At 51.1% G+C, this 22,819-nt stretch overlaps 9 protein-coding genes across 9 annotated transcripts; 5 read left to right on the forward strand and 4 right to left on the reverse strand.

Annotated features, from left to right (window-relative positions):
- Positions 1-646: 646 nt before the first annotated feature.
- Positions 647-3,912, reverse strand: PHATRDRAFT_45988 (predicted protein). Its single transcript, XM_002180302.1, has 4 exons — positions 3,068-3,912; positions 2,152-2,955; positions 1,778-1,823; positions 647-1,407 (listed from the first exon to the last, which is right to left on the reverse strand). The coding sequence occupies exons 1-4, from the start codon at positions 3,892-3,894 to the stop codon at positions 1,003-1,005; spliced, it is 2,082 nt and encodes a 693-aa protein (XP_002180338.1). The 5' UTR covers positions 3,895-3,912; the 3' UTR covers positions 647-1,002.
- Positions 3,913-4,631: 719 nt separating this feature from the next.
- On the forward strand, positions 4,632-7,732 carry PHATRDRAFT_45989 (predicted protein; the record flags this gene model as incomplete). Its single annotated transcript, XM_002180097.1, has 1 exon — positions 4,632-7,732. One exon carries the CDS (start codon positions 4,632-4,634, stop codon positions 7,656-7,658), a length of 3,027 nt encoding a protein of 1,008 aa, XP_002180133.1. The 3' UTR covers positions 7,659-7,732.
- Positions 7,733-8,318: 586 nt separating this feature from the next.
- Positions 8,319-10,323, forward strand: PHATRDRAFT_45990 (predicted protein). Its single transcript, XM_002180098.1, has one exon. It carries the CDS (start codon positions 8,550-8,552, stop codon positions 10,182-10,184), a length of 1,635 nt encoding a protein of 544 aa, XP_002180134.1. The 5' UTR covers positions 8,319-8,549; the 3' UTR covers positions 10,185-10,323.
- A 1,166-nt stretch (positions 10,324-11,489) lies between these two features.
- On the forward strand, positions 11,490-13,085 carry PHATRDRAFT_2762 (predicted protein; the record flags this gene model as incomplete). Its single annotated transcript, XM_002180099.1, has 2 exons — positions 11,490-11,941; positions 12,566-13,085. Coding segments are annotated over 2 exons (972 nt in total), but the record flags the coding sequence as incomplete, so codon positions are not given.
- A 325-nt stretch (positions 13,086-13,410) lies between these two features.
- Positions 13,411-14,720, reverse strand: PHATRDRAFT_45992 (predicted protein; the record flags this gene model as incomplete). The annotated part of the gene is made up of 1 exon (XM_002180303.1): positions 13,411-14,720. The coding sequence occupies exon 1, from the start codon at positions 14,626-14,628 to the stop codon at positions 13,411-13,413; it is 1,218 nt and encodes a 405-aa protein (XP_002180339.1). The 5' UTR covers positions 14,629-14,720.
- Positions 14,721-15,212: 492 nt separating this feature from the next.
- PHATRDRAFT_45993 (predicted protein) lies at positions 15,213-16,405 on the forward strand (the record flags this gene model as incomplete). Its single annotated transcript, XM_002180100.1, has 1 exon — positions 15,213-16,405. One exon carries the CDS (start codon positions 15,213-15,215, stop codon positions 16,179-16,181), a length of 969 nt encoding a protein of 322 aa, XP_002180136.1. The 3' UTR covers positions 16,182-16,405.
- A 688-nt stretch (positions 16,406-17,093) lies between these two features.
- On the reverse strand, positions 17,094-18,720 carry PHATRDRAFT_45994 (predicted protein; the record flags this gene model as incomplete). The annotated part of the gene is made up of 1 exon (XM_002180304.1): positions 17,094-18,720. The coding sequence occupies exon 1, from the start codon at positions 18,708-18,710 to the stop codon at positions 17,094-17,096; it is 1,617 nt and encodes a 538-aa protein (XP_002180340.1). The 5' UTR covers positions 18,711-18,720.
- Positions 18,721-19,563: 843 nt separating this feature from the next.
- Positions 19,564-21,350, forward strand: PHATRDRAFT_45995 (predicted protein; the record flags this gene model as incomplete). Its single annotated transcript, XM_002180101.1, has 2 exons — positions 19,564-20,317; positions 20,414-21,350. Exons 1-2 carry the CDS (start codon positions 19,575-19,577, stop codon positions 21,348-21,350), a joined length of 1,680 nt encoding a protein of 559 aa, XP_002180137.1. The 5' UTR covers positions 19,564-19,574.
- Positions 21,351-21,683: 333 nt separating this feature from the next.
- Positions 21,684-22,784, reverse strand: PHATRDRAFT_45996 (predicted protein; the record flags this gene model as incomplete). Its single annotated transcript, XM_002180305.1, has 1 exon — positions 21,684-22,784. The coding sequence occupies one exon, from the start codon at positions 22,782-22,784 to the stop codon at positions 21,684-21,686; it is 1,101 nt and encodes a 366-aa protein (XP_002180341.1).
- Between the last annotated feature and the right edge of the window lie 35 nt (positions 22,785-22,819).

Genomic DNA, 22,819 nt, shown 5'->3' on the forward strand with positions numbered 1-22,819 from the left:
CTAGAAGAAAACCAAGAAGTTGTGGGTGACGAATGCTGCTGCTGCTGCGTATGTTTGTATGTGTTTCGGGGTACTCTCGTTTCCTCCGCTCCTCCCGTACACGACCTGTGCGGCATGCAGTACGTCGAGGACATTCGAAGCCCAAACAGCCAAACCGTTCAGATCTCTGGCGTGGACACACGATGATCAATTTTTCCCGTTCGGCTCGTTTTGGTAAATCTGCGTAATTGGTAAATTTCATAATTGTCTCGCTTTTGGGTCTTTTTTTACCGCGGCACGATACGGTACGGTACGCTAGTACCTAGCTAGCTACCACTTCTCTGCCAACCAATCACGGGCGGAGAACAGGTACGACGACGTGCCGTTCTATCAGCGTTATCCGATTGGACAAAATATATAACTACTCGATTACCGGACGACAGAGATCCGGTCCGTAGATGGCCCTTACAGTAAGTGTCAATGTAAGGTCGAGGATTCCACGGGAAGTGAGCGACGCACGGACGCAATACTCCGGAAATAGTCTCGAATCGTGACTGCTGTGCCACTGTAACCTTGCTACGGCAAAAAGCTCGAATGTCAATAGGTAGGTTACTAATAGGTAGGTAGGTATATGAGAGTCAACGTCCACAGTTCTCACGTTGGGGAGAACCCCGAACTTGGGAACAGTCGAACGATCCTACAGGAGTACGAAAGTTGTCGAGAATGCTCCATGGTGCCGTTACGTCGAGACATCGCCTATTCGAAATAAAGTCTCGGGTTTGGGAATACGGGCCCTGGTCGAAGTCTCTCTTGTGAACACATCAGGCATCATGCTTTCCAAAGCAAAGATTGTCAAGTCATACAAAGATTACATAGTTTACACTGAAAAACTTCGTCGCCACCGCAATGTTTGTTTGTTGTGTCCATCGACGCTATGCTCTGGCTCTCGGTCTCGGCGGACGAATAAAAACAGCCTCATGCACAAAATACGAAACAAGACAGTGATACGGTTTCGATTTAGTGTCACAAATCAACCGTCCAGCCCGTTCCCGCCAGGGCCACACCAAGAGCCGCAGCCCAACCGCGGTACGCCGCTTTGCTGACAAAAGATGGATTACCGACGGGTGTGGGAACAAAGGTATCCCCGTCCGCTGGGCTGGACACAGGCGCATTTGCCTCCACCGGGCTGTTCGTTATGCTGCTTGGGAAGCCGACGGGGCCCGGACCTCCCGCAGAACTGCCAAAGTCAATCGTGGCCGACTCTCCAAAGTTGCCCGATACACTTCCGACCAACTCCCCGTTCACGGACACTTCGAGAAAACCGCCGTCCAAAAATCCGTCCCGAGCGGCATCCACAAGCACGAACGAGTATTGTCCCACGGGAGCACAGAAATCGGACAACACATGACTCTCTGAACTTAGGCTATTCTATTCCACCCATAGCAGCTCTCATCGATCCTGGTTGACAGAGCAGGGGGAAGAAATTTTTTTGGTGCGACACCAAGAAAAGCCCTCTTTGCTGTCTGCGAGGAAATGGGACTCATTCACAAACCTAAAAATTCAATTTGTTCATCTCTGTACGCTTCAGAGAAAGACCTGGATGCTCCTGTCCTTTCTTGACCTATCCAGAGAGAGAGGTAGACCCTCATGGTTCCTGTTAATCGATTTCCCATTGCCGCTCACACTTACAGTTAGACTTCAAAAGCTATCACCTCACTGTCAATTATGGAAATGTTGAACAAAACTTTTGATGTGAGGACCAAAAGTAAGAAAGCAACAGTGACGAGGCGCTCAAGACTTTTCCGCTAGCTGTACGCTGCTGAATGTTTAGGAAAGCTCGCGATCTAGAGAGTGAAAGAAGTAAAAACTGTTTTAATGTCGCCAAATTGAAATGCCAATTGTAAACTTGTTTAGTGGCAAGCAGTTGATCCGTGGCCACAAATGAACTCCAGGATCTAGATCTCGACCGAAGCAAAAAAACAACTGTTTTAATGTCGCCAAATTGAAATGCCAATTGTAAACTTGTTTAGTGGCAAGCAGTTGATCCGTGGCCACAAATGAACTCCAGGATCTAGATCTCGACCGAAGCAAAAAAACAAGGCGCTTACTGTTAGCAATGAACAAGAAGATTTTTCCGATGACAGATGCTACATTAAGAAACCTTAAACGAACAAGTATATTATCCCGCAGAAGAAAACGATCGCAGGAGTCGAACAACGACGCCTAGCATCACTGTTGGAGCCCCCAACAAAATTGGCACCGCTATCTCCATCTGGTGTGCCAAAGTCAATCGTGGCCGACTCTCCAAAGTTGCCCGATACACTTCCGACCAACTCCCCGTTCACGGACACTTCGAGAAAACCGCCGTCCAAAAATCCGTCCCGAGCGGCATCCACAAGCACGAACGAGTATTGTCCCACGGGAGCACAGAAATCGGACAACACTTCGGTCTGGAAAGGAGGTCCAAGGGCCTCAAAATCACGAGTCGAGTTCAGCAACACTTCGCCCGTATCCACGTAGGTCAGGTAGAATGCGTTTTCACTAGTAAACCTTCGGTTGATCTCCATCGAAATCTCAATCTCCATTTCGTTGTCTTGACAAGGCTCGTCGGATCTGCGGTACAGTAGCCACTGCATGTACATGCGCTCGTACTGTCCACACGTGAACTCCCCAACACCAGGGGGCCAGCACTCTTCGTTCGAGACATAGTTCATGTAGTTGAACACAGGGTCGCTTCCAGCCAAGTTGGGGCACGAGTCCGGGATCTCTTCACCCTCATAAAAGCTCAATGAGCAGTTGTATAGGTCCTGGGACGATGCCAACTGTGTAGGTGTGTCGGCGACGAAGTCGTTCCCGTTCTGCGGTGAGCACGGGTCGGTTCCCTCCTGGGCAGCACTATTCTGAAACGTGTGATACAGTCCAAGCCAGTGCCCAACTTCATGAACAAGTGTCAACCCAGCGTCGTTGTTTGGAAAGCTTGAAAGCAGAGAGAAAGCATGCAAGTATTTTGCTGTTAGTACGGTAATTTGTGGCGAGCAATCATTCAGCACGCAGAAGAGCAAAATTACAGACTCGTTGACATACATACCCTCCACCGGTAAGCGTGCTGTAGTTAACGTACACACCATCGGCGTTTCGGTTGGATTGCTGAAAACTTGGGAAAACAGCAATGCCGAGGAGGCCACACGAGAGCAGCGGCTCGCCGGTATCAGGGTCGAGCTGGTTTGAGATAGCACATTGTCTGTACGTCAAGTAGACATTCAGTACACTGGCATCCCCGGTATGCAGTTCAGACGCAACTCCATTCTCGTCAAACATGGTGTCGACGACAAAGTCCACCAAATCCGTATTGACGGAAACACTGGCACTCGCAGGATCAGAGTTTCTCCAAGTGAATGTGAATGGAGACTCCGCGTACCGCTCGTTGAGAACCCGCATATTGTCATCAATCAGGCTGTAAATACCTTGCAATGAGGCAAAGTCTTCGATAGTCAGTGTCGTATCACTTTCCGCAAAGCGATCAACCGATTCGAGGGGATGCGGGAAAAAGAACCGATCACTATCATCGGCCGATGGAGCAGGAACGGCGCTCAAATGGAAATATACGTCAATTTCCACGCACTGGACGCAAAGTTCTTCGCAAGAATCTGTAATCAATCGCCGGCCTTCCGTGGACTGTTTGAAATGGTTGATGCGGACTTGATCCAAGCGCTGCTCAAAAGGAGAAGGATCTCGTGTTCCGCAGTTGAAATGGGCCGTTGCGGACCACGGAAGACACACCGCTGCAAGCACACATAGCGCAAGATTGAAGCAGCTCGACATGCTTCGTTTCGTGTTATAAGGCTCGCTCGTGCCAAAAATTGGTTCAGCTGGCTTCCGAATGAGGCGGTCTCTACAATAAGAGAGGACGCGCATTTCCGGTGCCACCGTTAGACGAAAGCCATTGCATGACAAAGTGAATAAATCATGTTTCTTCAGCGCTCGCAACCAAACCTATAACCGAAAATTTAGCCAAATTGAATTAGCCTGACCAGATGACTAGTAACTTGTCTAGAACAATTAGGGATTTTGAACTCCTTGTCTATAAATGAATGCGACCCTCATTTGCCTACTACAGAGTGGCTCCACTCAGAGTCTCGTACTTGCAAATGCTCTTTCTGCTTGGGCTATTTTCTTAGATAAGAAGTAGCAGACATTCACGGTCAAATAGTGCATCAACATCATGCATAGATACAATTAAGACACACAGAAATAACAAGGTCATCAAGGGACGTCTGAAGCCTAAACATTGTAACTATATAAGATTTAGCTTTCCACAGTCCAGGTTCAACATACCATACTCGGTCCAATGGATCCCTGTGACACAAATACGCGTAATCGATATGAAAGATTGAACATATGGAACGTCTGTAAGGCACACGTTCAAGACGTGAGGAAACACGATGTGCGTGGGTACCCAACATCCTCATTTTGGTAGGGCGAACCCTATCTTCGCCATCTCAATTGGGTTTCGTCCCCAGACCTGTTGGCCCATTCCTATTATTACTGCTAGCCAGTTCTTGCTTGTGAATTCCCATCGTTCAGCTATCGTTCATTGTCACCGTCAATCGAACTACCAATATAAAACTGTCTCGACAACCTTTTGCTTTAGCATGTCGTATTTGAACAATCGTGTCGGCAACGGCGGTCCCAGCGGCAGCAAAGCGGTTCGCCCCCAGAACTACGTACCCGGACTCGGGCGCGGGGCTGCCGGATTTACAACGCGCTCCGATGTCGGGCCCGCAGCGAACGTTGCCCTTACGGCCGAATCCACGGGAGGCAGTCGGGCAGCGGATGCACGCGCTGCCAAACTGCAAGCCCAAAAGCAGAAGGGTCTCTTTGGAGATGCGCCTCAGAATTACGTACCGGGAGCGGGACGGGGTGCGGGCAGCATGGGTGCAGCGGGGACCGGGGGGCCTGCCACGGCGACAGTGGGTTCCTACGACGCCTTTGGCGGCTATCAGGAACGCCCAGTGAACGAAGTTCCGGGACAGTACGACGAAGATGATGACGAAGCGGATCGTATTTGGGCTGCCATTGACGAACGTGTGCAGAGCAGGAAACGAAAGTCCCAACAGCGAAAAGAGGAAACCGTAGCAACGTCCGCCGAGACGGACAATGCTCGTGTACGGATAGGATCGCAATTCAGAGAGCTCAAAGAGAAACTGAAAGATGTTTCGGAAGACCAGTGGGCAGCTATTCCCGACGTGGGGGATCACAGCATCAAGTACAAGAGACAAAGGCAGCAACAAAACGAAATGTTTACTCCGCTCTCCGATACCCTACTAGAGCAGAGGAATCAAGCCAATCTTGACGCAACTGCGGGCAACACAGCCTTGGCCGGGACTACTACAGCCGCTGATGGCATCCACACCACGGGAGTAACTACGACCATGGCCAACATGTCGGGATTGAGTGCCGCGCGGGGTACCGTCTTGGGCATGAGTCTCGATAAAATGTCTGACTCCGTATCCGGTCAAACCAACGTGGATCCTCAAGGCTACCTGACGTCGCTCGGCAGTAGCACTACAGCCCTCAACAACGCTTCACAAGTGGCTGATATTCATAAAGCTCGACTGCTGCTGAAATCGGTTCGTGATACCAATCCACAGCATGGACCTGGCTGGATTGCCTCTGCCCGCGTAGAAGAAACGGCAGGAAAGCTTCTGCAAGCCCGTAAGATTATTCAGGAAGGAACCCGTGTTTGCCCCGACAATGAGGACGTTTGGCTTGAAGCCGCCCGTCTGCATCCAATTCCCGTAGCCAAATCCATTTTGGCGACAGCCGTCCGGAGAATACCTACATCGATACAAATCTTTTTGAAAGCTGCTTCCTTGGAAACGGCCGACTCCGCCAAGAAAGCTGTCCTGCGCAAGGCTCTCGAAGCCAACCCAACCTCCACACTGCTCTGGAAGGCTGCGATTGACTTGGAGGAGGCCGACGATGCCCGAGTACTATTAGCGGTCGCTGTCGAAAAGGTTCCGCAAGACGTCGATTTATGGCTTGCCTTGGCACGCCTCGAAACATATCAGAGCGCTCAAAAGGTGCTGAACAAAGCCCGCAAAGCCTTACCATCCGATCGCTCGGTCTGGCTGGCAGCGGCCAAGCTGGAAGAATCGCAAGATCACGTTGATACGGTATCCAAGATTGTCGATCGAGCCGTACGGTCGCTTCGGAAACAAGACGCCGTTATATCGCGAGAACAATGGTTAGAGGAAGCCGAGAAGGCGGAATCGGCCGACGCACCGATCACAAGTGCGGCAATCATACACCATACGATTGGTCAAGACGTGGAAGAAGAGGATTGTCTGCGTACCTGGTCGGAAGACGCCAAAGCTTGTGTTGCCCGGGGTTCCGTCGTGACGGCACGGTCTATTCTCGCGCACGCGTTGCGAGTGTTTCCGAGCAAGCGTGTTTTGTGGATGCAAGCGGTAGAATTGGAACGCCAGCATGGGACAGCGGTAACACTAGAAGAGCGTTTACGGGATGCCACACATGCTTTACCGCGGGTGGAGATTTTCTGGTTATTGCGCGCGAAGGAGCAATGGATGGCGGGCAAGGTCGACGAGGCACGTCAGATCCTGACGGACGCCTTTGCGGCCAACCCGGATTCTGAGTCGGTCTGGTTGGCGGCGGCCAAGCTGGAGTGGGAAAACGACGAACTGGAGCGAGCGCGAGTCCTGTTCGCTCGGGCGCGTGAACGAGCACCGACGGCCCGCGTATACATGAAATCGGCGATTCTGGAACGGGAGCAAAAGTGTTTCGGGGATGCGCTGAAGCTGGTAGAAGAAGGAATCGAAAAGTATCCCAAATTTGCCAAGCTGTACATGATCGGGGGACAGATTTACGCGGACGACATGCCGAAGCACAAGGGAAGCTTGGATCGAGCGCGCAAGTTTTATCAGCGAGGACTGGAAGCTTGTTTGGAGAACGTGACGCTCTGGAAGTTGGCGAGTCGGTTAGAAGAATCGGCGTGGCGGTTCGACGCAAAGGATGCGGCTGGGGAATCCGACAAGGCTGTGAGCAACGGGAACGTTGTAGCCAAACCTGGAGCTGCGGGTGCTACCAAAGCGCGCAGTCTTTTGGAATTGGCCCGTCTGAAGAATCCCAAAAACGCGGAATTGTGGTTAGAAGCCGTCCGGTTAGAGCGTCGGAACGGGAGTCTCCGCATTTCCGAAAGTTTGCTGGCGAAAGCGTTGCAGGAATGTCCGACTTCGGGAATGCTGTTGGCCGAAACGATTTGGACAGCGCCGCGCGCGACTCAAAAGTCGAAATCGGCAGACGCCATTCAACTGTGTCCGGACGACCCGCAGGTAATTGTGGCCGTGGCGAGCCTATTTGCGTCGGAACGCAAGCACGAAAAGGCGCGGAAGTGGTTCGATCGCGCTGTAACACTGAATCCGGATCTCGGTGACTCGTGGGTCCGTTACTACGTGTTTGAACTGCAATGGGGGACTGTGGAGCAGCAAGGGGCCGTGAAAGAACGATGTATTGCGGCGGAACCCAAACACGGCGAGTTGTGGGCATCTACGAGAAAGGAGGTAACCCGACGACACGAGTCGATCGGAGAAGGTCTCGAGGTGGCCGCCCAGAAGCTTCGCAACGCGCAGGAAAGCGAGAATCCCTCCGTTATGCTCTAATGGAGTAGCAAAGCGTTTCCCTTAGTGTATGTCCCTGTGGCTATTTTCCAGTTACTAGTGTATGAGGTACAGTTAGCAAGAGTACAGGAGAGAGACTCGCTTGTCGCAGTGCGTAGAGATAGATAGATACAATCTCCAGCTTTGGTTTTGTTGTCTGCTGCCGATTGTATTTGAATTTTTTGCTCGCCATGCACAGTCACGGTCAATCGTGTTTTCAACATTCAAAGTGTTCAAAGGAAAGCAAATCAAGTTGTAAGTAAATTCCACATTCTATCCATGAGTCGGGCTACGGAATTTTGGATTTACAAAAGGCAGGCGTGAAACTGACACAACTCAACGGACGAGTTCGCCTAACTTGTCCAGCGTCCGTGTCGCAACTGTAAGTACCTTCACGATTCGGCCGAACCAAGAAAGCAGGCATCCCTCCCTGTCTAGCTTCCCAAGCACTCATGCGTATTCCCTAACAGTAAAAACCGGAACGAGTAAGCTTCCGAGAGAAAACGAGTATCGTGTCTCCTCCTACTACTAGAGTTTGATAGGAACCGTGCGTGCAGACACTGCGGTTGGGTGCGTTCCTTCCCTTTCCGCGTGCATTCGCCGTTTTTGGGGGGGAAAGGACCTTGGGCTAGCGTTCCGTTCGAGCACAAAATCAAACAAGACTGCTCGGCTCCCCACACTGGCATCCACAGTCGACTGCCGAGAAGCAATCTACACTTACTGTTTTTGTTACTTTGCTCGACACGCCCTTTTTGCGAACGGTTGACTGGGTTGTTGGACGCTGCGCTGACACTACCCACATACGTACAAGCGCACACAGCAAAAGGCTCGTTCCAGTCCTCGAGGATTTCATTCATTCACTTCAGACAATCCGTCGCTGTCTAAGCACCGAGCATGGGATTTACCTTTGTGAAAAAGACTACGGAGGGTGGGGGTGTACACGGGGGTACCCCGGGTGCCAACGAAAACGGAACACCGGCACCGGTGGGCGTCCCTCTGGACCAGACCCGACGCCGGAGTTTTCTCGGAGGTCGCAAAGGCAGCAGTACCACGAAAGGTTCCTCGCGTTGGCCGCCCTCCACGCCGTTGACACTGCCCGCCGACACACCGTCCTCCGCGAATCAATACCAAGATCCTAGCCTGCTAGCCACACTCAACGTACACGATGACGGGAATGAACTAGGCAATTTGGAAATACTGACTCCCGAAGCGGCCACTTACGTTGAAAGAATCAAGCGGCAATTGTTTGACAAGAAATCACCGGATGCTTCGACTCCGTACCAGTCACCTCGGGAACCAACGCAATCGCAGCCTCAACAGGAACTCCAACAACACTCTCTCAAGGAATCCTATCCCCGATCAATCACTGGAGCGGACGTGGCATACACTGCCAAGCTATCGGCCTCGCGGTACTCCGTGCCAATGGATCGGGACGAGGCCGATGACGACTATCTCGGAAGTCGTCCCGTCGTCGACGACGACAAAATGAGTGCGGTGGATAGACTCTTTGATGCACCGATGCCGGGTACGAGGAGACATCCATCGCCAGAAGGTCCCGTCGACGAATCATTGCATCTGCCGTCACAGATGGATGCCGAATATGCGGACGATGCCAGTGCCAACTTTCGGGACTATGCGATCCACGAGTCCCCGATTCGCAAGGTAAACGAAACGAACGAAAGCATCGAAACAATCCAGAGCGTTCCCTTTGGGGAATCCCCGCACAAATCCGCTTCGCAAAAGATTCTGGCAGCCTTGCATTGCTCCCAAGACACCACCGCGTCCGACAATCCGTGCGTCGCATACACGTTAAAAAATACGACGGAGCGGCCCAAGCGAATTATGGACCTCTTTTACGACCGGTTCTTCACGAATGCCGATCTGCGGCAGACGCCCCAACGGATCATGTTTGACGAAACTTTTACCCTCCAGTTTCTAGGTACCATGATGGGCAACGGTGTCTCGCTCATGTACTTGCAAGCGCCCCAAACGCTGGGTAACGACACCGACGATTGGAAGGGCAAGAGCATCCACTTGACTTTGGCGGCGGGCACCAACGGAGGCGATAGCTTGTCAATTCAGCCCAAGCTCGTATGGACCATACCAGCGGGCGGGAAATTGACCGAAAGCATCGTCCACGATGTACCTATTTTGCAAATCCACTCCATTCGTACGTCCGCTTCGGGTTCGACGCAAGCCGACGCAATCGAGGAGGACCGTAACGATGAAATCGAGAATGACGAGTACGAGGAATCCGACTCGAATTTGTGCTTTATTACCATGACGACAAAATCTGGAGAAGTGCACGTATTTGAAGCAAATTCCCTGGATCAGCGGGACGAGATTGTTACGGGATTGAAAAACGTGATTGCTCGGTTAACCTTTCATTTGGTAGCGGGTGACGCGGCGGCCTCGAATGAGCTGTACCGGGAAGTGCGACTGTCGGAGGAATTGGGCGACCTTCCGTCGCTGGAGAACCCGAACCAAAACATGAACCGCATCACACACTTCTTGCTTGATATTGCGTAAAGCACGGAAGTCTTGGCGCCGCGCTTTCTTTCATATGGGCAAGACAACCAATATCTGGAACTTTGACTCCTATTTGTTTTGTACCACCTGCTCGTAATCGTAACTTGTGACTCCCTACTAAATCTTTGTTTTACCGTATAAAAGGAATGTTGCTCGTTTGGTGTGGTGCGGCTCTAGCGGAGGGAGGGTCGTTAATGTACTGCTTACTTGGAAGTTTGGTCGGATGTGCCGAACCTCAACTTTGCATTAGACCGGAAAACTGGGGGTGACTTGGTGCTAGCGTTCGCTAGCTAGAGTGAGTAGGTAGAGTTGTGGACCTCCAGCGCTATCGTGTATCATCTGTCCGTCATACGGCAAACTTAATTACAGTTAGCCAAAACCATGCCCTATGTATTCGTATCGAACGGTCCCTTGTGCTCCGCTTCTGATAGTTAATGTAAGTGAGTAGTGGAGTATCACGCGAGGGACGCCTTTGTGCGAGTGTCGCTGGGTCGGGCACGCGGTACGGAACGGTAGAGCACTTTCTCTTGGATTAGTAGTTTGGCCCGTGTAGTCTAGTGCAATTGAGTCGAGATTGTGTTGGAGGTACGAGAGACCTCTTCGCTCGAAAAGAACATATGCACTTGTGGTGTGTTTGACAAGTCCGTTGGCTTGACTCTTGCGGTGAGCTACTTCTTACCTTTCCACCAAACGCTAGAGTAGTACCTTGCGTGTGGTACCGTGGATGTTATTTGTACGGAGGAACTGCTAGTGAATAGGACTTCTAAGCTTTGAAACACCTTACCGTTCGCGAATACACCCGACGTATCTATCCATTTACCGACCTTGTGAGCAACATGAACGGCGCGAGTCCAGCAGAGTATTCTTCTTCCTCGGAGGAACACGGTACCGTTCCCCTCACAACCAACGGTAGCGTGGCCACCATGCCGACGCTTCTGGAAGAGCTCTGGGCGTCGACGGATTTAATCTTTCAAAGTCGCTTGACCTGGCTCTTGGCCTTGGGTCCCTTCGCGGTTGTGGGAGACGCTACCAACATGCTCGGTGAGAGTCTCTGCTTCGCCTGTGCTGGTATTGCTATGATTCCGTGTGCCGAAAGGTAAGCCTAACGACCGATCAGCAATCGATGGATATCAGAAACCAGCCATTGTTCGTTGCGTCCAGAAACGCCACCGTGTTTCCTAACTGCTGCCCTTCCATAGTTGCTACCTTCGTATCGTGCCCCTACGCCGCACACGCCTTCTAAAATCTCTTATTTACTCACAAATTCCCTCCCTCTCGTCTTCTTGCTTCTTTATTTGCCTCAGATTGTCTTTCATCACGGAACAAGTCGCGGAACACACCAACGGCACGATCGGAGCGCTGCTCAACGCAACCTTCGGCAACGCCCCCGAATTGCTCATTTCGGTAGCCGCCTTGCGAGCCGGTTTCTACCGTGTTGTCCAGCTCGCCATGCTCGGATCCATGCTCACCAATATGCTCCTCGTCTTTGGAGTATCGTGTTGGATTGGCGGTTGTCGGTATCAAGTGCAGGAGCTCCGGACCACCTCCGGATCGGTCAGTGTCACCATGTTGCTCGTGGCTACAGCAGGTTCCCTCTTTCCTGCCGCACTCCGTCTTTCCGGACAGATGCCCACAGACAACATACACGCCAACGTACCGACCATGGAAGAAGTCACCTTTTGTCGGGTGAACGCCGTCGTCATGCTCATTCTGTACGTTGCCTATTTGGTCTTCCAACTCGGTACACATAAGGAAGAGTTCGACGACGATCCAGCTCAGGCATCCCATAAACGACATGCCCGACGCAACGTGGCATGTCTTCGCTTTACGGAACGAATCCGACTCTGGTATTCCACGCGTGGCACCTCAGCCGGGGCCATGGCTGGGAATCACGTTACGAGCGGACCCGGTAGCCACGGCAGCAGAACTTTGGTTTCCTATAAGGATGGCCTACCCTTGCTCAAATCACACGCGTCCGATCAACACATTGCTACCGCAGGTAGTGCACGTAGTGGTAACAGTGGGGGATTGAGTTCGCGGACTAGCAGTCGAATACGCAATGGTCGGAGAAGCGATGGAGATGAAGAAGCCGCGATGGGCGCACTCCATTTTTCGGACGGAGAAAGCTCGGTTTGCCGCAGCAGCGAAGAAGAGGATTGGGCGTCCGAAGCAGAGGATCGCGTGATGGCCGACAGTCAGGATCCTGCCAGTGCACGTTATGGTCATCACCAGCGGCGGCGACGCCGTCAACAGCAGCGCAAACTGACAACGCTGTCGAAACAAACCTTGTCACCCGCGCACGTTCAGAAATCCAAGTCGTCTGACATCGTCGCCAGTGACGTTGATGAGGACGATGCATGCGAACAGCAGCTTTATTCCAGCAACGATGAATCTCACGCTCACGTGCACTCGTTTAGTGAACACGACGTTCACTCTGGTGGTCCACTGATATCCATGCGGGTTGGTGTCATTTGGCTCTTTGTCATTACACTTTGTATATCGGCCATGAGTGATATTCTCATCGAGACCATTGACAGCTTTTCGCAACGTATGCACCTAAGTCAAGTTTTTACTTCCATGGTCATTATCCCCTTTTTCTCCAACGTGGCCGAGCAGGTCAGTGCTTTTTTGTTTGCGTATCGCAACGAAATGGATCTGTGCGTTGGTGTTACAGTCGGCAGTGCCGTCCAGATCGCCACCTTTGTATTGCCCGGTTCCGTCCTCATCGGGGCCGTCATGGACCGGTCCATGACACTGTACTTTCACGGTTACGAGACCACCTGCTTGTTCTTTGGGACCATTGTCACGGTAGCTGTCCTTCAAGGAGGGACATCTAATTGGTTAACGGGGGCCATGATGGTTGGGATTTATGTCATGATGGCTACCGGCGTTTATTTTCACGAGCTGGAAGATCTGTCGCTCGATGCGGAACTCTTGATTCGCAACATGACGACCAGTCGAGACGTATGACCTTATTGCAAACAAAGAAACTAGGTATCAGCTGAGGCAAACGCTACAGCGCGGGCCGATGCAGAGAATTCACTCCGTGATACGAGCGTTCCCGAATACATCCATGCATATACATTGACGAACCGGAGATCTCTCCGGTATGGTAGTAGTGGCCTTGCGTGACAGAGCCCAACGATAGCCTCCAGCTGTTGGTAAAATAGAAGAGTATTGTTCAGTATGATTTGTTTTTCTTATCAATAGTTATCCTAGCGTGTGGCTACTCGGTCTTTCCCTGTTCTAAAGGGACCGTCACTCGTCCCCGTTGAGTCGCCAGTTTCGAAGGTTTGCGGTACTGGTACTCGTCTAGTCCTTGGCAGTAGTTGACCCACCTCGCGGCGGAAAAGAAGAAATCCGAGAGTCGATTGAGGTATTTGAGGGCATTGGGATCGCAAATTCCAGCCTGTACGAGTGGTACGACCCTGCGTTCGGCGCGACGACACACACAGCGGGCGTTGTGTAGTTGTGCAGCCGAGATGGCGCCCGTCGGGAGAATAAAGGACAAGAGTTCTGGCAAGTCTTCGGTCATTTGATCAATCCAATCTTCCAGAGTGTGAATGTGTTGTCGATCGAAGCCTCCTCCGATACCGTCGGCTACAAAGACGCGGTCTTCTTCGCTAGTGCTACTCGCATCGTCGTCGTCGCTGACAGTATCAGCATGTTGGTTTCGTTTGAGCCGTTTGGGTTTGGCCACGTGTGATCCAATATCGAAGAGTCGCGACATGACTTCGAGTAACCATTCCTGCAAGGCCCCGTATTCATGCTCATCATCTGGTCTTTGCAGTTCGGCGTGGACGACTCCCACAATGGAGCACAGTTCATCGACGGTGCCCATTGCCTCAAAGACGACATCGGCCTTGGATCGTCGTTCACCGGTCAACAACATGGACTGCCCGAGGTCGCCGGTGCGGGTGTAGGGCACGTTCTTGGTAGTCAAACGTCCGCCGTGCCTTCCGCCCGTCTTTTGTGCATCCTTACGGTCTGCTTCGTCATTTTTCTGGACGTCGAGGAGTCGCTGGATTTCTTTGTGATCTTTGTTGGCTTCGATCTGTTTCAGCAAGGCTTGTACCGCGGATTTGTTGCCCGACTCGACTTTGGGATCGCGTCGAGGTCCATCGTCCGGGACGTTGGTCCATCCGTAGGGACAATGCCGACATTGCGATCCGCAACAGACACCCCGACGTAGATGGGCGAGTTCCGTAAAGACGGTAAAGCCTGTAAAGGGATCCACGTACGTGGTGGACCCAAGCTTGAGCGCCGTGGCGTGTAAATCTTCAATGTCCGTCACGGGCATGGATTTGTTGCGATCGGAGCCGGTGCGGGTAACGACAAGAACGTTCGGGGGCAACAGGGGACGTTGGGAGCGTATCGGAGCCAACGACAGTCGAGTGAAACGGACTGTGGGGATACGAAAAGACAATCGTCCTGCACTCCGCATACAAAACCCCACAACTACTAGCGAGTATGTATTAATGTAAGAAACAATACGGTGGGCCACTTGACGTTCGAGTCCTTTTGTGGATATCTTCCCACTTTGGAACCAAAACAGTAAGATCTTTGGCGACTACCATGATGGATCGAGAGAGATGGCGTACTTCGAAAAGAAGGGGAAGGAATGAGGGTAGAAAAATAGTACAGAAGCAATTGGTGTGTTAACGGTTAGATACCGTGTTGAAGAGTGCCTATGAAAGTAGTTCGGTAGTTGCAGAGAATTCCCTTCTTTGACATCCGTGTCTAGACCATAGGATTCCAGATTCTTTGCTTCACTGTCACATGTCAGTCGATTCGAAAACGACCAAACGCCATTAGGAAGTACATCCGCCATATACTGTAGATAATATTTCACAGTCCAAACATCTCCGGCCCAACCAACCAAAAAAACGAACCAAGTCCCCCCACACGTCTCGTCCAATATGACAAACAACCGAAAGCGTGTATATATATTCGGGTATCGGCCGCAGGGGCGAACATCACATCATCAGGCACTTCCCCATTCACACGACGTTCCCTGAATTCGTCAATATGCCGGATGCCAAGAGGAACACTACAGCGTCTTCTTCGGAAGAAGAATCGTCTTCGGACGACGACAGTTTGGCATTGGAAGGGGTCGTTGCCCGGCATCCTGACGCCCCCTCCTCGTCGGACGATGACGACGAAGGAGAAGAAGAACCTTGTGAGCCCACGGCTGACGAAACGGCCAATCAAAAAGACTTTGGCACTGACAAACGCAAGGGAGCAACGACAAGGTCGTCCAAAGTTCCACCACCCAAGCGGAAAAAATCCAACGAATCCGAAACAATGCAAGTCGAATTTACCTTTCACGATATGGACGACAAGTTCTTTCACGGACTCAAATCCCTCCTCCACAACAGCTGCACCACTTACCAACCACATTCGTCGGAGCTGGTAGACTTGATGATAAACAATATTGCCGTGGGGACCGTCCTGTCGACACAAGGCGATACGGAGAATAACGTCTACGGCTTTGCCTCTGTCCTCAACATTACCGAGCATCAGCAATCGCCCGCCATACAGCAGCTTCAACGATTTTGTCTCGACGGATGCCCGGCCGATCGGAGTGCAGAACTAGAGGTCGTCTTGTCGGGAAAAACCAAACGGCCCGCCGGCTTTGTCTTGCACGGTCGCATGCTCAATCTGCCTTTGGAAATTGTCGAAGTCTTGCAGCAGCAACTCGTCTTGGATATGGATTGGGCCGTCGAACACGCCGAGGGCGGTGTTGACGCGCGCAAAGCCCTCGACTTTGGAGTCTTTCTCCGACTCGCTCCCTGTCAAAAGGACAACACGGGAGCACTGGTCTATCGCTTTTTTGACGACGAAGTGTTGGCGGGCCAAGCAGACTTTAGTTTCCTGGTGGAAGCTCCCGCCAGCTATTCCAAGGAAGACAAAAATTACGTATCCGTGATTGTTCTCACCAAAACAGGACACCGTGCCGCCATGAAAGATCTAGCCAAGCTCATTCACGGAAGATGAAGGCATGATCATGCAACGTGTCTTGTTCATGAATGAGGGACACGCTCCCTTTATCGATAGCCAATACCCTACACCGACAAACCGTAAAACCAAGTTTTTTACAAAATTGTACCGCATACACGTTGTTTCTGTTTGGACAAAGTTCAGCTACGATTCAGAGTTTAACAATAAATTCGTACAATTCGCGGATTCCTCTCTACTGCCCATCAAACTAATTCCATATTGCAGCTTTCCAAGCAGGGGCTGGAAGTGAGACGCGGACGCGCCTACTCTTTCCTGCCTTCGTGGCTGCTTGCGCCTACGGTCCTTCTTCAACGATCGACCCCAGCTTTTTCCAATTCCGTCACAAAAGACCCATCGCCCTTCGAACAGCGCTTAGATCAGATTCGAATTAAGCACTTGAAGAACTCCCCGCAAGGTCGCCGATTGATTGCGGACTCCTGCGAAGATCTTTGCACCCAGTGTGTGGAGATAGACGTCTACTTTCATTTGAGCGCCATTCCTATTCCGACAGACGACGGCAGCGGTAGCGAACAGTTCATTTTCCCTCATCCCCTCGAGTCGGTTGCTCGCTTGGCGACGAGTGATGAAATTCTGGCTATCGAAGGCTTTGCGTCGCTGCAAGATATCTACAGCGTGATCGACACGAACATGCAGGTGCTAAACGAACGATTTGCGGTGTCTCCGTTCGTATTTACTCGGAGAAACACAGACCCTGCCAGCGCCAGCGTTTCCGCCAATCCAGACATGGTGGACTTTGCACTGGAAACCTTGTTTGACGAGAATGGCGTGGCTGCGGAACTGCATACCGGGGACGCTACCGTGCTGAATGTGTATGCCATCAGATTCTACATTGAAACTTGCAGCTTCGACAAAAGATGCTTGCAAATCGCAGATTCCTCTCTGACGTCTCTATCGAGAAAAAGCTGTATTGCAGCTTTCCAACCACGGGCACTCCTTATGCAGAATTGTCCACGCTTCCAATACTGTGGCCGCATCCTCACCCGCCGTGGATAAAGAGACAGCTACCAGCAGGCGGTATCGTTTGTCATCGCTCGCACGAATCGCATAAACGGCTTCCACAAAGCTCCGCAGGCGAGGTAACACGGTGTCTCTCCATTGAGTTTGATGTTGCATCACTGCATCGTTCAACGAAACGCGATATGTCGTGAGAGTCGGTTTCAAATCCACCATCGGTTTTGTCGTGGGAAGTGTAGCTGCAGACTTTCCCTGGTTCTGAGTTGATGCTACCCACGCATCAAGAGTTGTATTGTTCTCTACAAAAGTGCATGAGCCTTTCCCGCTTGCGCTTGGGTCTTGCCGCAACACCTGGACGTGATCCGCTTCCGATACCTCGTACATGAGACAGTAGGCAATTGTTTGGATCTGCTCGTACAGAGGTGGGACAATGTGGACTTTGCGCATACGGTGCTTGCACTCTACAATTACAGTGCGTAACGCCAAGTCGGCCCCAAATTCGGTGGAAAAAGTACATGGAGTGTCCGGGGAGAACAGCTCTTCGCGAAGTCCATCCACGCTCCCGACGATTGAAAAAAACGGCAAAAGGTTACGGTGATTGTTTGGAGAAATAGCACTGGGCGACCTCGTTGTACACGTGCCTTTCAAGCTTGCGTGATGCTGTACGGTATCGTCGCCTTCTCCAAAGGAAGTATTGGAGACAACGTCTTGGAATTCAACCGGTCCATCACCGGTTAACGATTTTGCTCGCTTCAAAGCCACTTCTTGTAAATCGGATTCTGCTAGCGTAGGAGAAGACCATTGAGACGATGCTGGTCGCATAGGGAGGACGGTCGGTAGACCTGGTTTCGTCTCTAGTTGCGGCACAATGTCTTCGCGTCTTGCAAACGGCCAGTTTCGAATTTCTGCATTGCGCTCCCGAACTTCCCATCCGCACTGTTTTTCGTACAAGTTCAGCGCGTCGTCTTCTTGATGTGTGCCGTATCCCGTATCGACAGCTGACCGGGTGCCCTCTTGCAGTGTTTTCAGTTGTTCCTTGTTGAGCTTGCCAGACTTGACCGCTTCGTATAATACCCTTTGTTTCAATTTGGCCGCTAATTCCACCGATTCGACCTTTTTACTCCCGTCCTTTACCTGCAGTATTGATTGTAACGCCTTTTGGGTACTCACCCCCGACTGTTGCGCCAAATCACGAAGCACCTGTTCTTCGGTTGTCAACTGTAAACCAAGCAACAGAGCATCCTTACGTAGCAGTGCCTGTCCTAGTCTACCCTGATACACCAAGTTCATGGCAAGTTCGGGTAGATTCTTCCATGGATGAAAGCCCGTCATGGCTGCAACGTTGGATGCCGAAACACGAAGCGAATGTGATTGATGTTGAAACGCACGAGTAAGTTCGTCGTCATCGAGTGTTGCCGTGTCGTATTCATCGTTGAGCCGCGATCGTGATTTGCTCGCGTTTCGATATCTTCGCTTGAATGACGACTGTTGCTTTACCCCAAGCACTTCTACATCATGGGTGCTTTCTACGTTATCCTTGTCCAAAGACATGGTGTTGCGAATGCCAATCTTCCGTACTTCCCCGTTCGTCCCATGGTCGAGCGATTGCCGATTGGACGGACTTTCTCGTACCGAAACCTTGGTTAGGGTTCCCCCACCTACATACCCGGATATACAAATCGACTTTCCAACAACGATCATGACCAGCAAGCAAACATGCTTTGTTGACAGTGACATCCCGCTGAATTTGACCATGAGTTCCGAAAAGAACCCATAACTTTGTCAATGATAGCTTACCCTACCGGGACTGAAGTGTGTCTCCGTATGACACAAACAGCATAACATATTTTTCCTTGCTCTAACAAAATTTAGACTTAGCAAGAAAGGCAGAAATTTAAGATCCAGTTCACATACAAGCGAGTTCTTGTCTTGGCGTTACCCGATCCCGGAACAGATATGAATGTTTGACTTTTTTCCAAACATTCATTGGCATGTTTGAATCTCATTTCGTAATGCTCATCCAGAGCCATAGGTTGTTGTTTTCATAATTCCTATTCGAAATTCATTGGCGCTTGACGCCTTCGAAATATTGCGGTTAATTATAAAGATGAGAACGCAAAAATGCAGCACCATGGGTTTGGGCTTTTTTACTTATCTGCCCTCCACCAATAGAACTGACTAGCCAACATGTCTAGGAATTCAAATCAACATGTGTTGACGCATTACAAAGTTATGTGTGTATTGCTTGGAATCAACTGTGTCTGCTCATGAATCAATACTTTTTCGTTGGATGCTTCCGATACTTTACTGAGTCCTACACAGTATTCGTTGACCATATCCATTTTCATCGGAGTTCTTCGCTGACTGCATCCAACTTTGTCTTTATAAAAAAACGCGTCTCGCATCAAATTGAGCATGACTCCAATCTACTTCCTGCCTTCGTGGCTGCTTGCGGCTACGCTCCTTCTTCAACGATTGACCCCAACTTTTTCCAATTGCGGCACAAAAGACCCATCGCCCTTCGAACAGCGCTTAGATCAGATTCGAATTAAGCACTTGAAGAACTCCCCGCAAGGTCGCCGATTGATTGCGGACTCCTGCGAAGATCTTTGCACCCAGTGTGTGGAGATAGACGTCTACTTTCATTTGAGCGCCATTCCTATTCCGACAGACGACGGCAGCGGTAGCGAACAGTTCATTTTCCCTCATCCTCTCGAGTCGGTTGCTCGCTTGGCGGCAAGTGATGCGACACTGGCTATCGAAGACTTTGCGTCGCTGCAAGATATCTACAGCCTGATCGACACGAACATGCAGGTACTCAATGAGCGGTATGCGGAGTCCCCGTTTATATTTACTTGGAAAAACGCAGATCCTGCCAGTGCCAGCGTTTCCGCCAATCCAGACATGGTGGACTTTGCACTGGAAACCTTGTTTGACGAGAATGGCGTGGCTGCGGAACTGCATACCGGGGACGCTAGCGTGCTGAATGTCTACCTGACGTATTCGCAATGCCTATTGACTGAGGAAACCGACCCAGACACAGGCGAAGCGGCTTCCGACTGTAGCATCGTTGGCGTGGCCGTCTTTCCGAGCTATCAGCAAGCCAATCGTCGAGCCGATGGTGTCTATGTCAACTACAGCACTCTGTCTGGGGGAGGGTACGTACACAGAAATGGCTGCAGACTTTCTGTGTTAGGCAAATGGTAGCACGCAACGAACGGTCACTTACGCAATATGTCTTCCTTCCTTTCCAGCCTTCCGAGCAACGATGTTGGGTTGACTTTGGTTCATGAAGTAGGCCACTGGCTGGGACTGTACCATACCTTCCAGAACACTGGTGAAGATGAGGGTGTAGATCCATGCTCACCAGAGAACGGGAACGACTACGTTGCCGATACACCCATCCAGTCCGCCTCGTCCCAGGAGCTGTACGAATGCTCGTTAAGTTTTTACGAGGGCGAAGAGCTCCCAGACTCATGTCCCGACTTGGCTGGAAGCGACCCTGTGTTCAACTACATGAACTATGTCTCGGACGAAAAATGCTGGCCTCCCGGCGTAGGTGAATTTACGTGTGGACAGTATGAGCGAATGTACATGCAATGGCTTCTGTACCGCCGGTCGAACGAACCCTGCCAAGACAATGAAATTGATATTGAAATTTCGATGGAGATCAGCGAACTCTTTACTGAAGAAAACGCATTTTACCTTACATATGTCGACACCGGTGAAGTGGTGCTTAATTCGACACGTGATTTTGAAGCCCTTGGGCCTCCTTATCAAACTGAAGTGAAATCTGACTTTTGTGCTCCCGTTGGACAATACTCGTTGGTACTCGTGGACAATGCTCTAAACGGATTCCTGGATGGTGGGTTTGTCGAAGTGACTGTCAATGGCGACCTGGTAGAACGTGTTTCCGGAAACTTTGGAGAAATGGTCACTATTAACTTTGGAAATACAGCCGGGGATCCAGGCACAGTCCCGAGTAACAGCACTCCCAGCCCGGCGATAGAAAATGGTCCAACGCAAAGTCCTGTGATGAACAACCCGCCAACACTGAGCCCAGAGAATGGAACTGTTCCTGAAGGTGGTACTTCCCAGGTCAGCGATGCATCGTCCCATGGTTGGTCCCACACAACCATCAGCTTCGTTATTGGTTGGGCGATATTGTGTGTTGGAATTGTCCATATGTGAGAAGATTGATTTCTCATATGTGTTTGTTGAGTGTGAGACTGTCTGTACGCAATTGCTGAGGGTTGGGTGGAGAGTCAATGGACATGGCCTTGAAACCGGAAGAAAAGGCGCGTGTGACGGAAAAACATATTCGCTTAAAAGTAAATCAATTAGGATTGAAGTGCTGGCCTCTTAGGCGTTCGTATTGGCATATTTTGTATTGCTCCTTCTACAATGGTGTTCCAAAACCTCAAACCGTATCCTCCGACGGGACGGCATACACACCGTTCAAACAAAATACAGTAGTATGCTATATTCGAGCTTTTGCACGCTCTTCCCTTTGAAGAGAATATCTCACTTTCGGGCCCGATTCTTCCATAATCCACCGTAGCGGTAGTGTGGATGATCCGCGTCTCCGTCGACAACCCCTCCACTCACACTTTTCCAGCAGCGTCCGCAGACCATTTCCCAGTCCCCCGAAGCGTCCACGACGCATCGAATGAGTAGATCCACACTCTGGTGGCACTGTGTGCATTCTTTTCGTCCGTAGGAAGGGTCGGCTCGCCCTTGACGTTGGCCACGGCGTTCAGCCTTGGCTTTCTTCTTGGCAGCCTTTCGTGCCGCCTTGGCGAGGTCTTTGGCAGTGTCCGATTCATCCCGATCGTCGCGGCGTGAGTCCTCGATCCGATCCGTTTCATTGTACAACTCCATCAAGAGGGCATCCGTATCGTTGGATTGGTGAGGTTCGGGTACGGACATGTTTGAAATATCGCTGTCCGGGTGCGATTCTGCCGTGTCGTTGGATCGGTTTCGCTTGGCCTGCTGGGCTAGCGTCCGTCGCTTGGCGTTGCAGGATTTGGAGCAGGTGGTGACTTCGTCCCATACTTTCTCCCATTTCTTGCGCCAGGTAAAGGGTCGATGACAGACAACGCACGTTTTGGTAGGCAAATGTTCCTTCTTGACACCGCGCGGCATGGCATTCGACCGACTCGTACGAAAGAGTCTCGTGGTTGTCCGTGAGGCCGTGGTGATGGAGCTTTTTGTGGGAACGAATCGAGCGTGGCGTGCGGCCAATGCGGGGGGCCGAACAAAGGCAGCCAAGGCCTTGTCTGCTACCAGCCAACCAAGAGTGAACGCCGTCGCCCGAATGGTAAAACATGTATCCGGTAGGAAAATTGAATTGCAGCTTTTTCCTTGCGACCCACAACAAACTCGCCAAACAACAAATTCGTCACAGACGGCAATGCTCACTGTAAGCTTACCCACTGGATGTCCCGTGCTTGTCCGTTTCGGCAACGTCAAGTGCTTGACGTTTTCCCCTTTTTCTATGTCACTGTCATGGCCACTGTTCCAATTTGGAGTGCGATGGATCCCGTCGAGAGGAGTGTAGACAGTGAGTGATGAGTCACAATGCTTGTCGGAACGAATCCGACACACTTTTTCTGCGTGTTCCATCACAATCAAGAATGTTACCCTACCCCCAAGACAAT

Source organism: Phaeodactylum tricornutum, chromosome 8 (genome assembly GCF_000150955.2).
Source record: "Phaeodactylum tricornutum CCAP 1055/1 chromosome 8, whole genome shotgun sequence".
Taxonomy (NCBI): Eukaryota; Bacillariophyta; class Bacillariophyceae; order Surirellales; family Neidiaceae; genus Phaeodactylum; species Phaeodactylum tricornutum.

What these genes read in the sequence shown, in the direction of transcription:
- PHATRDRAFT_45988 (XM_002180302.1), bottom strand. Translation starts at nt 3,894, where the DNA reads ATGCGCGTCCTCTCTTATTGTAGAGACCGCCTCATTCGGAAGCCAGCT. An exon ending in TTCTGCGGGATAATATACTT is followed by an intron (nt 1,824 to 2,151) that starts GTTCGTTTAAGG and finishes TTCACTCTCTAG; the next exon opens with ATCGCGAGCTTTCCTAAACA. An exon ending in AGCGTACAGCTAGCGGAAAA is followed by an intron (nt 1,408 to 1,777) that starts GTCTTGAGCGCC and finishes TGGGTGGAATAG; the next exon opens with AATAGCCTAAGTTCAGAGAG.
- PHATRDRAFT_45990 (XM_002180098.1), top strand. Translation starts at nt 8,550, where the DNA reads ATGGGATTTACCTTTGTGAAAAAGACTACGGAGGGTGGGGGTGTACAC.